At 39.2% G+C, this 19,776-nt stretch overlaps 1 protein-coding gene across 10 annotated transcripts in view; it reads right to left on the bottom strand.

The window, feature by feature from the left end:
* The window catches only part of Ppp2r5c (protein phosphatase 2 regulatory subunit B'gamma), a 139,645-nt gene that overhangs the window by 97,339 nt on the left and 22,530 nt on the right, over nt 1-19,776 (bottom strand). For 3 of the 10 annotated variants that reach the window (XR_007346023.1, XM_048799345.1, XM_048799344.1), the window contains exon 1: nt 675-885. The exons of 4 other annotated variants lie outside the window; for them this stretch is intronic. Coding sequence is in view for 5 of the 6 variants with exons in the window: in XM_048799345.1 (XP_048655302.1) it covers nt 675-768 (94 nt within the window). In the remaining variant the exon portion in view is untranslated. Of the gene's footprint in view, nt 1-674; nt 887-19,776 lie in introns of those variants that run through there. 3 more of the 10 variants (XM_048799349.1, XM_048799347.1, XM_048799346.1) reach the window with 3 other exon arrangements.

The following is a 19,776-nucleotide window of genomic DNA, read 5'->3' as shown; positions in this document are numbered from 1 at the left end:
TGCCATCTTAAATTTAAACACCAAATGGCAACACACAGCCTATATGCATGCTGAATAGTTTGTAATACTCCATAAAAATGCTAACATCTTAAAAATTACAACCCCCAACAGATTTCAGATTTCAAAGCATGAGCACATTTCTTTTAAAAAGGCTCTATGGCAAGAATGATAGTCCTTCTAAAGGAAGCTCTTTTCTGATCAATTCTGCATATTTTCAGATTGCAATTTATCTTTAATTTTTAGATATGTCCCCGGCAAAGCCTTTGCAGTATTAAGCAACACCAATGTAACAGAAACTCTGCGTACCGACAGCAACTTGGCCCGGCTTGGCCAGGCCCGCCTCTCCTTCCTACCCCCACCCAATACCTTCCCCGGGCAGTGACTTCACATCCTTTGACATCAGCACAGCTTCGAAAGGGGGATGGGAGAGCGAGCTGAAAGCAGAAAAACCAGCTTTGAACTATGCATGCAAGGCCTCTCTCGAGCGGCAGATTCTGTAAGTAGTTTGTAAAATGCCAAACGGCAGTGACACACCCCATCTGCTCCCGTGAAGCCTGCAGCAAAGTGGAGTGAATTCTGCTGAAGGGACTTCCTGCTTTTCCTATCTGAAGCACAATAGCCATTTATTAACTACCCACGGAAGGTTCCGGTCAGTGGAACACACAATAACTCACCTCGAATGTGGAGAAGGGCCACGGGCTGGAAAGGCCCATTGGAGCTGGCCGCATCCACCACCATCCCGCTGCCCGCCTTATTACATGTCAACATCTAGACTCCTGCGGGGAAGGCAGTGTACTCCTAGGGCAAGAAACCAGCCTCCATTTTAGTTTAAAAAAAAGACAAACTGAAGCTCTCTGCAGCTGGAGGGAACTGGCTGGCTAGTGATGTCAGCAGGCACGGAGCTCGCTGATTGGCTGGAAGCTGCAACTTAAAATGACACTGAAAAAAAAAAAAAAACCTGCAAATGGAAAGAGCGTTCTGCTTGGCTGTCAGTGTGCACTGAGAGCCTGGGCATTTTCGTGCTTTCTGCAGTCTTCATTTCTCAGTAACTTTCAGGCAGAAAACCCACCTCTCCGGGGACAGACTGGAGGCCACAATCCCCAGCCAGACTGTAAACAAATGATTCTGAGAGAGAGAGAAAAAAAGGTGTGTGCATAGGAGGTGTTCTGTGGGAACTTTACATTTTGGCATTTCCCTGATACCCCAAATTCAGCGGCACTTTATGTCCCCCGTCCATCTTCTCCTTTCTAGTTGTACTTTCACATGTACATCCTATGTATCATGACAGCCAGCCGGTGATTTAAAGCCAATGGCTATTTAAATATTACATAATTCCAATTCATTAGTCCAGACTCTTGTTCAACTTCCGCTACCACCAAGTGGGCAAGTTATGAATTTATAATCCCCAAACACTGGTTTTCCCTGAGACCTAGTTGTTTCCCCACCCTCTGAAAAACATAGATTGAAAAACTATATGAAAAATGAAGGCTGCTTTGTATTCAATAGCTAGAAAGTGCTACAAATTAAAGTCCTTATTCCACATGGTTGTGGGAGCTAAAACAGACATAAAATGTGTGCTTTCTTTCTTTTTTTTTAATATTTACTTTGTAGTTGTAGGTGGACACAATACCTTTATTCATTTATTTTTATGTGGTGCTGAGGATCAAACCCAGGGCCTCACACGTGCGAGGCGAACGCTCTACTGCTGAGCCACAATCCCAGCCCCTGTGGTGCTTTCTTCTGGAGCTTAAAGATGTCAACATATCAGATTCTTTTATTTAGGTTTTAGATATTTTGTTTAGATTAAAAATTGATATTTCACTAACTTTTGATGGGAGATTATTAAAAGCAACATTCAGATCCTAGTTTCCTGTCTTCAGACAAAGTTAATGAAAAAGTTGCTCCAAGAAGAAAGGTCACTCTGACCTGGAGTGCTTGGAGGTGGCAGGGAGATGACTCCTACAGAGAGAAGAGCTGACACCAGTGCCAAATGAAAATGAATAAACCTAGAAAAACCTCTTCAGCAGAGCAGAAGCTATCTCCTCACTTCTTTGTACAAACAAGAAAGTTTTCCTTTGTACCATTTCCCACACAATCCCCACCTCACCCATTTGCTCCACCTGTGAATAAGAACCAAAAAGCCCCGTAACTCCAAAACACAATTTGCAGCAAAAGAAACATGTGCTGCTGCTGGGTGGCCATGACACCTGTGGGCCTGGATGCCACACACCTCAGCAGATGAGTGCACCACTGCACCCATTTGGAGGTACTTTCCTGGTCTTCCCTGCAGTAAGAGGGTAGATGCAACCGTGCCAACAGCTGTGTGATGGTCAGAAAAGCAGTGACCAGAATCCTATCCACCCCTTCTCCCCAGGGCTGAGAACTGCAGGACTCCATGGCAGGTCCAACAGCTTCCAGTGGGCCTGAGCCCCAAGAGCAGACACCACCCCAAGGCTGTCTCCCTATGAGTGCACACTGCTGGCCTCACGCCTGCCCTGGCAACAATGCTACCTGAGCAGCAGACACGGTTAAACAAAAAGACCAAGCCTCGAGTCAGGTGACCTGAACTCAGATTCTGTCTGTCCACTTGTCTCCAAGGACCTCTCCCCTGCCCAGGGCTTCGAGAAGAGGACCACCACCAGCCCTCAGTGCTGAGGTACTGCTGCACTCACTTCCACTCAGTGCCACCTCCCCTCCCCAGGAGCCACACCAGGGAACTCATGGGGAACAGGGTGCTCAGGGGCTTGGGAAGGATCAGAAGCCCGTGCTTGCTGCGGTCTGCACTTTCAACAGGACGAGACCTCCAGCCAGATTCAACACTCATATGAGATAGTCTGGGGAGATGCGCCTGTCCCAGAGACCCCAGGAGCATCAGCGAGAAGCACAAGGTGGACAGAAAAGGAAGACACTTTTTCATGTATTTTTCCTAATGATCTAAGATCAAAGGATCTCAACTTTATTAGTGATTCCCCTCCATACTCTTTAAAAACCTTATGCATATAAAGTAGTTCTTTAAAGACTGAGATCAAGAAATTATTGATAAAACAAAATATAGATAAGAAATAATGACTTGAACAAACAAGGCATATTTCTGATTTGGAAACATAAATACTATAAATATGCTAATGTCAATTTTTTCCTAAAATGGCAGATTAATGGCATTTAATGGTAGTTTATCCTGAGTTGCTGGGATTACGGGTATACAACATTTGTACCTGACTGCAACTTCAGATAATGATTTCAGAAAATATTTGGAAATATGTTTCAAGATTTTTTTTGTTTAAGTAGTAAACTTTTGTTTTACTTCTTGGAATTCATTCTAGAAATGTAATAACCATGAATGAGTACCACATTTGTAAAAAATGTATATTTAAAAAATATAGTATTTTTAAAAAAAATACCTATTTTTGAAATTATGCTAAAATAAAGCACATGATATAAAATTTACCATCCAAACTGCTTTTTAGGAGTACAGTTCAGTGGCATTAATTACATTCATGTCCTTGTTTCAATTCTTTTGGGGACACAGCTAGGAGGGACTGTTGGGTCACATGGTATACCCTTTTTTTTTATTTCTGAAGAATTGTCATGCTGTTATCCCAGTGGCTGTCCACTGCACACCCCACACCAGTGCATACCCAGGAATACATCCGGGCCCCTGCACATCCTCAGAGCACTCACGCCTTTGCACAGTACCCTCTCCTCGGGGTGCGCACTGAGCTGCAGTCCCGAACTACAAGTCATGCTGAGCTCCTCTGCACAGGCAAGCTGACCATTTGTGTATTTCTCTGGAGAAATGTTGCTTAAGTTTATTACACATTATTAAAACCAAGACTTTTTGGTTGCTGTTGAGTAGTAGGAGTTGTTTGTCTGGACATTAATCGCTTCTCAGATACAGCACTTACAGAAACCTCCTCATTCTGTAGGCTGCCTTTCGCCTTGCTGACTGTGTCCTTCAGTGCTGTTTTAATCAGATGCAGTCCAGTTTACCTGTTTTTACTTCTGTTGTGTACCACTTCTGGTGTCATACTCAGGAAACTACAGCCAAATCTAATGTCATGAAGTTTAATAGTTTTAGCTCTTAACATCCAGGATTTGATTCATTCTGAGTTCATTTTTGTATACGGTGTTAGGTAAGGGTCTAACTAACACCAGACTTTTTCATGTGGATATCCAGGTTTCTAGAGTCATCTGTTAAGAGTCTGTCTTTTCCTCACTGAATAGTCTTACCACATATGCACAAGCTCTGTTCTATACCATTCATCTATATGTCTGTTTTGGTGGCAATACCACACTAGTCTTGATTACTGTAGCTTTGTTTTAAGTTTTTAAATGAGGAATGGTGAGTCCGCCAACTTTTTCTACTTCTGGAAAAAACTACATTGGGATTCTTAATTTTATTTTAGTTGTAGATGGACACAACATCTTCCTATCTTCCTCTCTCTCTCTCTCTCCGCTTTTATATAGTATTAAGGATCAAACCCAGTGCCTCACACATGTTAGGCCAGCGCTCTACCACTGAGCCCCAGCCCCAGCCCAACACTGGGATTCTTACAGGTATTACAACTGACTCTCCAGATCACTTTGGGAAATACTGACATCTTAACAACATTAGGTATTCCAGTCTATGAACACAAGATGCCGTTCCATTTATGGGTTTCATTAATTTCTTTCAGGAGCATTTGTAATTTGGAGAGAATAAGCCTTTCAATTCCTTGATAAGTATTTCATTTATTTATTTACTTGGTACACTGAACCCAGGAGCACTCTACTGAGCTCACCCCCTACTCCTTTTTATTTTATTTTGGGACAGGCTCTTGCTAAATTGCCCAGGGTGGCCTGGAAGTTGCAATCCTCCTGTCTCAGCCTCCCAAATCACTGGAATTACAAGCATGCACCACCATGCCTGGCTTAAATATTTTATTCTTTTTCAGAGTATTACATTCTACTCATGGTTCCAAAATAATGGAAACTACCTTAAGGTCAAAAGGATTACCCCACATACTCTGTAAAATTTTATGCATCCATCAAAAAATACTTATACAGGGGCTGGGGCTATAGCTCAGTGGTAAAGCACTTGCCTCGCATGAGTGAGACATTGGGTAGCACCACAAAAAATAAATAAAGATATTGTATATCTAACTACAACTAAAAAAATATTTAAAAAATACTTACACATTTATAAAACTGAAATATAAGTGAAAAAGTCAGAGAATGATTTTTCATAAATAGTATGATCAGAAAATAATCTCAAAATATTAACAATGGTCATCACTGAATGGTAGAGTTATAGATGCCTTTTCTTTTAGAAACTCCCTGTGTTTATTAACACTGTAGAAAACTACATTATTATTTTAATGAGATATAAAAGTAACAATTTTTAAAAGGAGACATATATTAAGTTATAGCAGAAAGAATCCTTAATGCAGTTTCCCCTTAAATGTCAGGCTAAGAACAGGGAAAGGATGGTGATAGGAACCCAAGAAGTCTGATACAAAGATTTTATTATGATGATAAATGAGATCATGGGTGCAAAAAAAACCCATAAAACTTTGTTGAAATCAGGCATAAAAAATTTAAATAACAGATAAGGATGATGACTCTTTGTCTCAAAGACTCAATTATGAACTGCCTGAGTTTCTCACCATGAGTTTGTCACCTTTGCATGGAGTCTGGGTTCATCTAAGTGGTCAAGGTTCAAGTGGTCTCTGGAGTGAAGCTCTCTGCCCTGATGAAACAAGTACTGGCAAATGCAACCCAGAGGGGCTCATAATACAGCCATGTCACTCACTCTAGGACATGTTTTGACACCTTCCTGGGAGGGACTGGACAGAGGGAAAAGATCAGCATGGGGAAAGAGACTGCCCTGAAGAACCCCGCTGGTTCTGTCTTCACCTGAAAAGGGATATACCTGATTCCTCATGTTGTTAAGAGGGCTCACATCATACAGGGAGTAGACTCCCTTGCTGGGTAGGAGCAGAGAGTATAGGACCCAGGCGGGATGCCACTAAATGCAGCCCCAGCCAGCACAGGCCAAATGCAGGAAGCAGTGTGCATTACCTCACTCTAAAAACCTCATTGCCCATCAACAGCATTTTGGAAAGACCCCTGGTTGCAGTGCACAGATATCACTGAGCCACGCAAGGCACCTCCACTTAGGGTAATCCCTTTGGGCAATCTTCCTTTTATTTCCTGCTAGGTTCAGCAAGAGTTCCAGCCACAGGTTTTCTCTCTTGGCTTAGACGCTGGACAAGTCTCTGGCACCAGGGGGTTCCTGTCAGTGTACTGAATCATCTCCTGAACAGTTACTTTCCACGCCCCTGAAACAGACCCTGTTCCACTCTGGTGCCAGGAGTGGACACCTCTAATCGTCACCTTGACCAGCCCCATCCGCCTGTTAGGCTGGCCTCCCACGATGCTTCCATAACCCTCCTGGCTGCAACTACACCAGGAAGAGCTCAAAAGGCAAGGCTGGTGGCTGGCTCAGCACGGTGCACCTTCCACTAGGAAACTGGCAAGAAGACCTGGGCTCTCAATGCACCCTCCAGCAAATGCCGAATGTGGAAAATCTGCACAATATGACAGCTTAGCTCTGAAAAGGAATTACCTTTTATTTTCTCATCCCTCCACCACTGTTTTCTTCTCTGTTTAAAAACAAACTGTCTGTAAATACATCCCACTGATTTTATTTCTAGGTAGTATTTCTGAATAAAATTTTCATATTTTCATTTCTAAATTCAGCCAAAGGTTTTCTTTTTATCTCCCTAAGCCCATTTGTAGGCAAATTACATACGCTCACATCTTAGTAGATAAGTTTTACAGTAATTAACAGATTTTTTTTGAGCCTAGAGATCTGTGACACTATAGCCATAATGCAGAGGCATTGGGCTGGCCAGCACTATTTTTTAAACAAAACCCCAAAACCAAAAAACTGGAAACCACACAAGCATAGATTGTTGGGTAAGAAATCTAACCTAAAAAATTTGGCTTCACTTGCAGTTTAAAATAGACCTTTTCCTTAGACAGATCAAAGGTACCTAACATTCAGCTGTGCTCAAAGGCTGCCAGGGAACTTCTGCTTGCCAACAGCAAGGACAAAGGGACAGGCACTGGCTGCCCTGTTGATCTAAGTCCTGTGAGTAATTAGAAAGCCACGGCTGAGCTCACCCACAGGGAAGCTCAGCACAGCTAGGTGGAGGAGCTGCGAAGACCTCACCCTGGCTCCTGGGTGAAGCCTGGGCTCGATCACTGCTCACCACTCCCTGCACTGGGCTGGAAGCCTTGCAGGAAGGTAAGAGCTCTCAGCGCTCCTTGTTCTGACAGCACAGGAAGCCCCCATGCAGTAGATGAAGTCCGTTTATGTCAAAGACTATCATACCAATTTTTTTTTTTAATTGGCCCATACCCTTGCCAAACCTACAGTAGGTCAATGGAGCGATAAACCTCGTTTTCCAAGAAGAAGCCTGAGGTGGAGTGATGTGAAGGAAGTGGTGAGTTCAGGCTAGGTTTAGCCGCCCTGAGAGGTGATGCCACAGCAGTCTCTGTGAAAACTGCAAGGATAGGGAGAGGACAGGCAGTGTGGCTGCACTGTTCCCTGGATTCTTGGCAGATGTGGTCATGGATACCACAGACACAGGTACTACGGCCCCTGCCCTTGGTGACAGCACTGACAGCAGCTAACATGGAGAGTGGAGTAGCATGTCGGAGTGTCCTGAGCCCAAGCATCCATCAAGGGATTGATGGATGAACAAAATGTAGTAAGTCTGCAACATGGAATGCCACAGTCTTAGAAAGGAACTGAACCTTTAGTACATGCTGCCACACGGACAGTGTTCAACCAAAGGTTTGCAAAGGCCCCAGCATTTTCCCAATCCCAGAGAACTCAACAGAGAGAGTATGGCCATTTTATTCCTCAGGTGCTCCCCAGGGCAGCAGGCTAGGGCAACATGGAAGGCAGCCCACGCCCGCAAGCAGGGGGTGTAGGTACAGGACAGGCTGAGCCACTGCTCTTACGGTTTCTTCATGTTGTACCAGGACAGTCCTTTTAATTCACAGCCACAGCTTTTCTGCTTTGATTCCATCTAAACACTGGAGGGGAGGAGGTAGCCCAGTTTCCTCTTCCTCACCCAGGATACCACGCTCTGTGAAGCTCTTCCTACTCACCACCAGGAAGGACGAGCCCTCCTAGGAACTGAGGAGAGTTAAACCCCAGCAAGAGGGTCTGGAGAAGGTTGTGCTAAGTCAATTAAGGTAGAAGGACAGATAAGACTCCACTTACATGAGGTCTCTGGAGTTGTCAAGCTCTAGAGATAGAAAGTAGAGTGCAGGCTTCCAGGGGGTCGGGAGGAAGGGGAACATCCTGTGTCATGGGGGCAGTTTCTATGGGGTCTGATGAAAAAGTCTTGGTTGCAGATCTATAGCACAGTAAATGTATCTGATGCCCCTGAGAGATACAACTATGAATGGTTAAACTGATAAATAATATGCTATGCATATTTCATCACAACTGAAAAAAGAAGATAAGGCAGGCTTGAGCCAAGGCAGTTCAGGGGACACTGGGAGCAGAAGCAGCAGGGTACAGACTCTGGGGAGGGTGGAGCATCAACAGGGAGCCAGATCTCCAGCTGGAGGGAATGGACAGAGAGAGAAATGTCCAAGGAAGTGTGTATGTGTTGATAAGCTGAATTTCAGGTACTGGGGAGGAAGCCTGGGAGCGGCATGGAAGGCCGAAGCTCAATACTTATGTGAAATGTGTGAATGCAGCTGGAAGTTAGAGACCAAAACCCTGGGGTTTCACCCAGAGAGGTCTGAGGCTGACACCTGAGTGACTCAATGGGGCATTTGTAGCTCAAGGGGCATGGAGAGGACAGCACTTGCAGCATGAGTCTGGGCTGGATGAGGGATTGGCCTGTCACATAGGCAGCTAGCTCTCAATTACTTACAAGCACAGTACCGGCTGTACCTCTGCTGCCTAGATGCTGACCAAGGACTGCCATGACTCTGTGATGCCTGGAGGGCTAGGGGCATCTGGTTATCATCCAGCTCCTCTTCAGCTCTGACCAACACAGATGGTCAAATATTTGCTCTGATCTGGGACCTGCCTCACCAAGCATAGGGACTGTGGGTAACCAAAAGAAGGCACCATGTCAAAGACACGATGAAAGAAAGTACTCATCAGAGCAGAGTCTTCCTGTTTGGCCCTTTCTAGGCTGACCAGAGCAAGTCAGCAGTCTGGTAAATTTCTCACACCCCATTCTTAGTTTCTTCAACTAAGAGGCAAGAGGCTAAGCCCTCTGTAAATATATGCATAATTCATTTTTAAGCAGTAAAAACATGCATTGTTATGGCAAAACTTTCAACTGTATTGAAAAGAAACTGCTCTGAATGAGGTGAAATATTGTATTTTGATGAAAGCAGAGCAGGATATATAAAACGTTAACTGCCACTCAAAAGCCAAACTGGGAAAAACCAAGCACATTCTCCTACAACATCGCGAGGACTGCTTTCACGGAAGGCCAGAACCTCAGGGTCTCCTGTGCCAGGGTCTCCAGGTAACTGAAAATTACAGCCCACATCATTCCATTATAACTTTGGCTTCTTCCTGGCCTTTTGTTTCTAAAACAGGGAGAATGTCCTCAAGAAACATGATTAGTTTACTGTACCCGTAAGTCACTTTAAAAAATTGATCTCTTCAGTTAACATTTAATACTTCTACTTTTCAAACTAAATATACCAAATGATGGGATCAATTTAGAGAAATCTTGCAGTGAATAGGTCTGAAGACCATACTCAACCTGTTACCAAAAACTAAAACACAAAATACCGTCTTTCACTTAGCAAATGACCAAAGCCTCCGACTTATCACAGTGCCGGAAAAATGCCACCGTGCAGACACCCCACAGGCTCTGGGAGTATGAGCTTATGGTGCCCTCTCTCCAGATGGTATGTGTGCAGAGTCTGGCAAGTTTTTGAAAATCTATCTTCTTTGATCCACTACTTCTTTACTTTGAATCCAGCTTAAGGAAAAGTGCAGAGATGAGAACAGGACAATAATAGATTTACATAAGAGCACTGTTTATAACAGCTGAAAATCTGGGGTACCCACACAATGAAATAATAAACAATGGTTAGAAATCACACCTGCCATTCCCACTGATGTCAGGAACAAGACAAGCATGCCCGCTCTTACCACCACTGTGAACCACTGTACTGGAATTATCAATCAACTCAAGTGAAAGACATGCAATGTGTAAGAATCAAAGCAAAGAGGTGAAACTATCTTTTTATGCAGATGATCTAGATAGCTGGAATGTTCAAAAGAATCAACTGAGAAATATTGTAAGGAGTAAGATGATAATTCAGTAAAGAAGCATGAGGCAAAAGTAAGGGCCAACATTCAGAAATAATGACTACTATGTAGAAGACACATGTAAGAGAAAACTCCATTTCCAACAGCAGCAATAATGGACTATCTGGGTATTAATAAGAAATGTGTAAAATCCACATGAGAGAAACTATAAAATATCCCTAAAGGAAACAAAAGTGGCTTTGGAAAATAAACACGGCACAGTCCTAAAACAGAAGGCAAACACCTTAAGATGCAAACCATTCCTTGGACACTTTATAATTTAATAGGATTCCAACAAAAATGCCAACAGCTCTTTCTACAATGAGATGAGCCAATTCGAAGTTCCAACTGTAATGGATTGTTTTAGTAGACTATATAGCCAAAATTACATTGATGATGTTAGCAAGATTTTCAATATAAGATAGAGGTAAAACTATGAAAATCCAAGAAAAAAAGTGAAAATACTATTATATAATAATGAAATTTAATTAAAGATATCAAATTAAATGCATGATTTAAAAATAATTATACTCGTGCTGGGGATGTGGCTCAAGTGGTAGCGTGCTCGCCTGGCATGTGTGCGGCCCAGGTTCCTCAGCCCCACATACAAACAAAGATGTTGTGTCCACCGATAACTAAAAAATAAATATTAAAATTCATTCTCTCTCTCTCTCTCTCTCTCTAAAATAAATAAATAAATAAGTAAAATAAAAATAATTATACTCTAGCTCCCTCCACTGAAAACAATTAAAAGTAATCTCAGTCCTATAGTAATGAGTACTTTTGCTATCCAGATTCTGGTCTCTTACAGCATTTCTCACTGAAAGGAACCAGGGCTATTGAGAACTGGCTGATTCCAGGTTTGGGGCAGGAAAGGTGCAAAATGAGCCTGTAGCAAATCTCACTGCTGAAAACCAAGAAATCAAAAATACATGATCTAAAAAATACATAGGAGTTAGCCTAAAGGACACCAAGGTCGAAATTATGCATTTGAACACAGGAAGAATAATGATTTTAGATTAAAACACTGAAATAAAAGACAATACATTAGAATCCACAATAATATTCACAGAAAAGAAGTCAGAAAAAAGCTTAAGTTGTCACCATTTCAGGGAAACCAGTAAAACTCAAAGACAAAGGAATTATGCTGATCCTGTTTTTCTATTATGAATCATATTTCAGGATAACTAACTATCCAGTTGGTATGAAAAATAATCATTTCCAAAAGAATGCCAAATTAACTTGTAAAATTGTAGATCCAGGAAAGGTTTATCAACAGCTTTTTAAAAGATTAATGTGGTTGATGGGGAATAAACATCGGCTGGGTGTCAGGATATACCTCACAGATTATTATTAGTGGTTTTGAATTGCAAAGGGAAGCATTTAACTGTATATGGAGAGAGCAATCTCTCCTTGCTCCCATGTGTTAGTGAAGTTGAGCCTCACTTCTTAGGCAACCAGAGATTACGTATCTCCCACAAGGAGGACACCATCTGCTGAGTTATGCAGCACCAACCCTGTCGTAGTCTAGCCAAGAGAGGTTTCCACTTACAGCATCTATAGGGTACACCTGGGCAGAACAACTGGCCTGGCTAACTTAATAAGTCACTGTTGTGGTTTAGACTGGCAAGTCTCTGGCAAAGGTGTCCCCAGGTGTCTACTAAAATGATAACAAATCCCTGTTGAAAACCCTGACTCTAGGTTTCAAATATTTGAATATAAGACCAGTATATAACAACACCAGAGATGATGATGATGATCAGGAACACAAGCAAACAAGACATTTATGCACAAAATGTGACAGAAACTGCAGACACTGGTCTTATGATGCAGGCTGTGAATAGTGATGCTCACTGTAAAGTTGCACGGAATGTACAAAAGAATAGGAAGAGCCTTAAAAATGACACTGCAGATTTTAAAAAGAACCAAATAGAATTTTCAGACATGAAAAAGTATTTCCGAAATTAAAAGGTCAACAAATGGGTCAAACACATAAAGACAAACCTGAAAATTCTCAATCAGGTAGAAATTGAGAACAATGATTTAGAAACTTTGGTAGCAATTTAGCAGTAATTTTATGTCTGCTAACTATAATAATAAAAAAATTATGGGAGTATTTTATATTTCACTTTTGCAATTATTTATTTTTATTGTACTTAATGATAAAATAAAGGACTGATATCCAAGATACATAAAGAACTGTTATAATAATAAGAAAATCAACTTAAAAACATACAAGAGGATTTGAACATACATTTTGTTAAAAATGATAAACAAACAGCCAATAGGCCCATGAAAAGATGCCATTTTCAATCACTAGGGAAATACAAATGAAAACCACCACACACCCACAGAAAGGCTACAGTCCAGTGGCTAGGCTATATCAAGCAAATGAAGGGGACACATGGGAACTGTGATGAATCAATGGTGGGACCTCTTTGAAAAATAATATGGCAGTTTCTTAAAAAGCTAGACAGAAACTTACCACATAAGCCAGCAATTCAATTCATAGATACTGACACAAAATAAATGAAAATTCATGTTTACACAAAGACTTATAACACCAGTATCATTCATACTAGCTTAAAAAAACCAACCCACATGCCCATTAATTGGTCAGTGGACAAACAAAAAGTGGCAATATTCACAATAACAAAAGAAACAAACTACTCAACAGGGATGAGCCTCCAAAACCTTTATCAAGCAAGACATACAAGATCATGTACTGTGCCAACCAAGAATATTACACCCAGCAAAGCTATCTGTTGTGGTTTAGATGTGAGGTGTACCCCAAAAGCTCATGTCAGACATTTCAAGAACACTTAGAGGTGAAGTGACTAGGCTGGGATTTTTAACCTCATCAGTGCATTAATCCCCTGGTAGGGATAAATTGGGTGGTAACTGCAGGTAGGCAGGGTGTGGCTGGAGGAGGTGGGTCATTAGGGCATCCTTTAGGGTATATATTTTTTCCTTGGGGAGAGAAGTCTCTTTCTCTCTGCTTCCTGGTGCCATGTTCCCTGCTGCTTTCTTCAGCCACACGCTTCTGCCATGATTATCTGCCTCATCCCAGGCAGAGCAATGGAGCTGCCATCTATGGACTGAGATCTCTGAAACCAAGAGCCCCCAAATAAACTTTTTCTCCTCTAAAATTGTTCTTGTCAGGTCTTTTGGTCACAGTGATAAAAAACGTGCCTAAAACACTATCCTTCATAAATAAAGAACTGAAGTCTTTCCCAGAGAAGCAAAACTGGAGGAAACTTATTACCAGTAACCAGCATTAAAAGGAACATGTAAGGGACTCTTATATGTATAAGCAAATAGATGATCATGAATAAATGCAAAAGTAGAAAACTTATCAGCAGAGCAGACATACAGAAGAGAAAAAGAATCAAACATCAGTACAGAAAACTATCAAACCACAAAGATAAACAATAAGAGAAGAATATAGGAACAAATAATAGGCAAAACATAAAGACAAAAATTAATAGAATGAAAGGAATATGTTATTAACAATTAATAATAATCCTGAATGTAAAAAGACCAAATCCTACAGTTAACAGATTGGCTGAATGGATTAAAAAAAATAAGACTCAACTATATGCTGCCTATAAGAAACTTACTTTGGGATCATAGATCCCAAAGGGATCGACTCAACAAGAGGATATAACAATTGCAAATATCTATGTCCCCAACAGCAGAGCACCCAAATATACAAAGCAAATATTATATCTGAAGGAAGAGATAGACGCTAGTACAAAAATATTGGAGGATGCAAATGGGCCTAAAAGATATTTACAGAACATTTCATCCAACAGCTGCAGAATACAAATCTTTCTTAATCAACACATGGTACTTATTCTCTAGGACAGACCATATGTCACTCCCAAACTAAGTCCTAACAATTTCAAAAAACACTCAAAACTATATATCATGTGTCTTCTCTGGCTACAATGGAGTAAAACTAGAAATCAATCAGAGGAATTTTAAATATTGTACAAATGCGTGGAAATTAAACAACATGCCCCTGAACAAGTAACGGACCTACAAGGAAATCAAAATGGAAATTAAAAAAATTTCTTGACAAAAATGAAAATGGGAGCACAACATACCCAAACCTACAGGATACAGCAAACACAGTACTAAAAGGGAAGTTTATAGCAATAAGTGCCTCTATTAAAAAAAAATTCAAATAAACAAACTAATAATGCAGCTCAAGAAACTAGAAAAGCAAGAACAAATCAAACCGAAAATTAGTAGAAGAATATAAATAATAAAATCAGAGAAGTAACAAAACTGAGACTAAAAGAACCAAAAAAATCAGTTAAGACAAAAAACTGAACGTTTGAAAAGAAACAAAATCAACACACCTTTACCTAGACTCAGAAAAAAGAAGAGTCAAACAGATAGAATCAGAGATGAAAAAGGAGACACTACATCTGATATTTCAGAAATAAAACCACAAACACATAATTGGGAACTATTATAAAAAACTGCAGGCCAACAAATTGGAAAACTGAAGAAAAAGATACATTTCTGAACCCATATGACCTATTAAAACTGAACCATGAAGAAACAAAAACCTAAATGCAAATAATAAGAAACAGGAATGAATCAGGAATAAAAAAATCTCTAAACAAAGAAAAGCCTTTGCTGATGAATTTTATCAAACTTTTAAAGAACTAACATCAATTCTTCTCAAACCATTCCAAAAAAATTTAAAAGGAAAAACCCTTCCAAATTCATTACCTTGATGCCAAAATCTAATAAGGAAAAAAAAATCTGACAAGGCCATAACTGAAAAAAAGAAAACTATAGGCCAATATCCCTGATGAAAAAAGATGCAGAACTTCTCAACAAAATATTAGTGAACTGACTCTATTAACACATCAAAAAGATTATATACCATGACCAAGTAGGATTTATCCTAGGGAGGCAAGACTGGTCGACGCATTTTTGGTTCTCTTGATGTAACACATCACATCAAGAGAATAAAGGATAAAACCCATATGATCGTCTCAATACACTCACAAAAAAGCATTTGATGAAATTAACATTCTTTCATGAGAAGAAAAAAAAAAACTCTATATATTAGGTATAGAAGAAACATGCCTTGATAAAATAAAGGCTGTATATATTGAAGGGAAAAGCTGAAAGCATTTCCTCTAAGATCCTGAACAAGACAAGCATGTCCACTTTTATCACTCTTATTCAATATAATACTAGAAATCCTAGGCAGAGCAATTAAGCAAGAAAAGAAATGAAGGACATGCAAATTGGAAAGGAAAAAAATCAAATTATCTCCACTTGCAGACAACATGATCTTATATGGAGAGAAACCTAAAGACTCCACCAAGAAACTATTAAAATTGATTTTAAAAATTCAGTAAACTTTCAGGACACAAAATCAATATAAAACTATCAGATTTTTTCCTACACATTAACAACAAACCTATTGAAAAATAAATCAAGAAAGAAATCTCATTCACAATAGACACAAAAATTAAAATATTTATGAATAAAATAAACAGGTAAGTAAAAGATCTCTACAATGAAAATTATACAACACTGATGAGAAAAAAACTGAAGAGGACACACATAAGTGGAAAGAGCCCGTGTAATTTAATTTACAGAGTCAATGTAATTCCTATCAAAGTACCAGTGACATTCTTCACAGAAATAGAAAAACAGTTCATAAAGTCTATATGGAATCACGAAAGACCCCAAATAGACAAAGCAACCTTGGAGTAAAAAGAATTAAGCTGGAGTCATTATGATACATGACTTCAAAATAAACTACACAAAACTATAATGACCCAAATAGCATGGTAAATATTATAAAAACTACACCTAGATAAAGGGAACAGAAAATAAATCCACACATCTACAGCTATTGATTTTTGACAGAGGTGCTGAAATACAATGGAGAAAGAACAGTGTGTTCAATAAATGGTGCTGGGACAGATGGATGCATGCAGAAACCTAAAGACTCCATCAAGAAACTATTATCCTCCCCCAAAGGATAATGAAAGTAGACCCTTATCTCTCACAATATATAAAAACAAAACTCAAAATGGATCAAAGACCTAAATGATTTAAAAAATTATTTTGATTTTAAAAATTCAGTAAAGTTTCAGGACTCAATATAAAAATATCAGATTTTTTCTACTCAATAACAATAACAACAAACCTATTGAAAAATAAATCAAGAAAGAAATCCCATTATCTAAAATTATCTGAAACTTAAAAAAAAAACAAAAAAAAAAAAACAGGGAAAACACTTCAAGACATTGGTATGGGCAAAGATGTTTGGATAAGACCCCCAAAGGATAAGCAATAAAAACAAAAATAGACAAATGGGACTATATCATACTAAGAAGCTTCTGTTCAACAAAGGAAACGATCCAAGGAGACAACTTACAGAAGGGGAGAAATTATCTGCAAATTATTCTTCTGACAAGAAGAATACCCAAAATATATAAAGAACTCAACAGCAAGAAATTACTCCTAATAATTTAATTTTAAACTGGGCAGATGATCTGAATAGGCATTTCTCAAAAGAAAATATCCAAACACAATGTGTAAGTGAAAAATGCTCAATATCCCTAATAACCAGGAGATATGAATTCAAACTATGAGGTATCTTTTCATTCCAATTAGAATTGCTATTATCAAAACACAAGAAATAACAACTGCTGATGAGGATGTGGAGTAACAGGGGCTCTTACTTTTGGTGGGAATGTAAATTAATACAACTATTATGGAGAATCCTTAATAAACTAAAAATAGATCTACCAAAATGATCCAGAAATCCCACTTCTGGGTATATGCAAAGGAAATGAAATCAGTATGTTGAAGAGACCTCCACACTCCTATGTTTATTGTGGCAATGTTTGCAATAGCAAAGATGTAGAGTCAACCAAAATATCTATCAAGAATGAATGGATAAAGAAAATGTGGAGTATACATACAATGGAATACTACTGAGCTATAAATAGAATAAAATCCTGTAATATATGGCAACATGAATGTAATTTGAAGACATTGTACTAATACAATGAATAAATCAGTCAGAAAAACAAATGCATTATGTTGTCACTAATATGTGGAAGCTAAAAATGCGGATTCAGAAAAACTGAGAATAGAATTGTAGTTACTAGAGGCTGAGAAGGATAAGGGTTGGGGGACGATGAGAGGCTAGAAAATGGATGCCAAAATAAAATCAGGTTTGAGGAATAAGTTCTAGTGTTCCAGTGCATAGTAGAGGTATTAATTTATATCAAGAAAACTAGAAGAGAGAAGTCAGAAGGTTATTAACACATAACTTTACAAGAAAAAGACCACATCTTGTACAATCTCAAATCTAGAGACAGAAAGCATAGAAATGGTCACCTGCAGCGGGGGCTGGGAGTGGGTGCTGATGGCAAATGAGCACATGAGGTAAGATGGAAATGTTCTAGAACTGGAGTGCAGTAATGGATGCACAACGCTACCCATGGAGTAAGACAACTTTCCCATTCACAATAGGTATGCAAATTATGCCTCAATAAAATTAATAAAATCTGTGACTTGAAAAGTTAAAAAAAAAATCATGAGATAGAGCTAAAGTTATTCTCAGAGGAATATATGGCTTTAAATTCCTTTATTATTAAAAACCAGCTAAAGATAAGTGAATTCAACTTAATAAATAAGAAGGATAATTAAAGATAAAAGTAGAGATGAATGATACTGAACACAAACAAAATAGTCAAAAGGATAAATGAACTCCTAAAGTGAAATAATAACCACAGAGGTGGAAGAGATTAAAATATTCATTAAGCTGGGTATGGATGGAAGGCTGAGGAAGGAGGATCCCAAGTTTGAGGCCAGCCTCTTCAAATTAGAGACCCTGTCTCAAAATGGAATAATAAAGAGGTGGGGATATAGCTCAGATCTGATAGAGCTCTAGTCCAGCAGGCATGAAGCCCTAGACTCTATCCCCAGGACCACAAAAGGATTTGTTAAGCAGTACTTTGTACTAGTTCCCATGTGACCCACTATAAAAGGAAGCTACGGATTATTACAGAGAAAAGCACTCAGCCCAGCTGGGTCCTATAGCAACCTTCTAACTTTATTTCATGAAGACAATTTTATTATTTCTGAAGTCGATGCATCGATCCTTGCCATGAGATGGCGGTATGAGGAGCTGGGTAGAAACCATCTGTGGACCACCTTCAGGAAAGATCAGAGTGCCAGTATCAATGCACCTAGATTTGATAAGCTATGATTGTACCAAAAAGGAAGAACACTACATGCTAGCTTCAAGCAGTAAATATTGTTTTTTTCCCATTTTTTTATTGGTGCACTGTATGTGTACTAATGGTGGGATTCGTTGTTACACATATTCATATGTGCACACAATATAACAATATATAATTATGCTAAAAAGTATTTTTAATGCTTGAACATCCAAGTAATAGATCTATTGGACCTTCATCACATGACTAATCGCTTAATGGAAATACATCTTATTTTTGCAGATTACTGTAATAAACAAAGTTTACTTTTTTCAAGTATGCTGCAATACTTTTTCAAGTATTCTAGAAGCAAGGGAAATAACTACTTGAATAAAATAACTACTTGTAACTGAAAATATACATCTAAGGTGTCCAAACCCCTTGTCTTTTAAATTCTTGATCCTTAAACTGGAGCATCTCTATCAACTTTTGTTGTCTTTTTGTTTCTCCTCAATTTTGTGTTTGAAAGTCAAGGGAGGGGCTGGGCTTGTGGTTCAGTGGTAAAACGCTCCCTTAGTACACATGAGACACTGGGTTTGATCCTCAGCACCACATTATACATACATACATACATATATGCACACACACACAAACATACATATATATTTTTTTTTTTTAAAGCAAGGGAAATAATTCAGGAAATAAACTTCTTCATCAAAGCTTTAAGAAACTGCACACACTATTCTACTGCAGTAGTGTGCTGTCAATCCTACAAATTTATAAACTCAAGATTTACATCTCCTGTGAATTCAGCTAGGACTTTATTCTCAAAGGAAAACACACACCCAGTATATACTCTCTTATTCCCAAGTTGTTTCCACTTTAATTGTCCCAACACTGTAGCATAGTCACTCAAACCTGTGTTATTTCTTACATCTATATGCTGTAACTGTTAGCGGTTTTATCACCTCTTTGACAGTGACAGAGTCACTACAAATAGATTTAACATGGATTAACCAACTCTTAAGACAAAAATTTGGCTATTTTGCCTTCACCAGGTTGACATTTTCCCAAGGTAGTGTTGTAAAAATTCAAGGAACTCATAAAACAACATGAGAGAAAAATATATATATATAATTGGGCCAATTATCACTCCCCTGCACTTACTCCCTCCCCTGGTCACTTTATTCTATTCATCTCTCTTGGACTGTCATG

The sequence above is a fragment of the Marmota marmota genome, unplaced genomic scaffold (genome assembly GCF_001458135.2).
Source record: "Marmota marmota marmota unplaced genomic scaffold, marMar, whole genome shotgun sequence".
In the NCBI taxonomy this organism is placed as follows: Eukaryota; Metazoa; Chordata; class Mammalia; order Rodentia; family Sciuridae; genus Marmota; species Marmota marmota.
The sequence above is the reverse complement of the archived record's forward strand: the minus strand, read 5'-3'. Positions and strand labels throughout refer to the sequence as shown.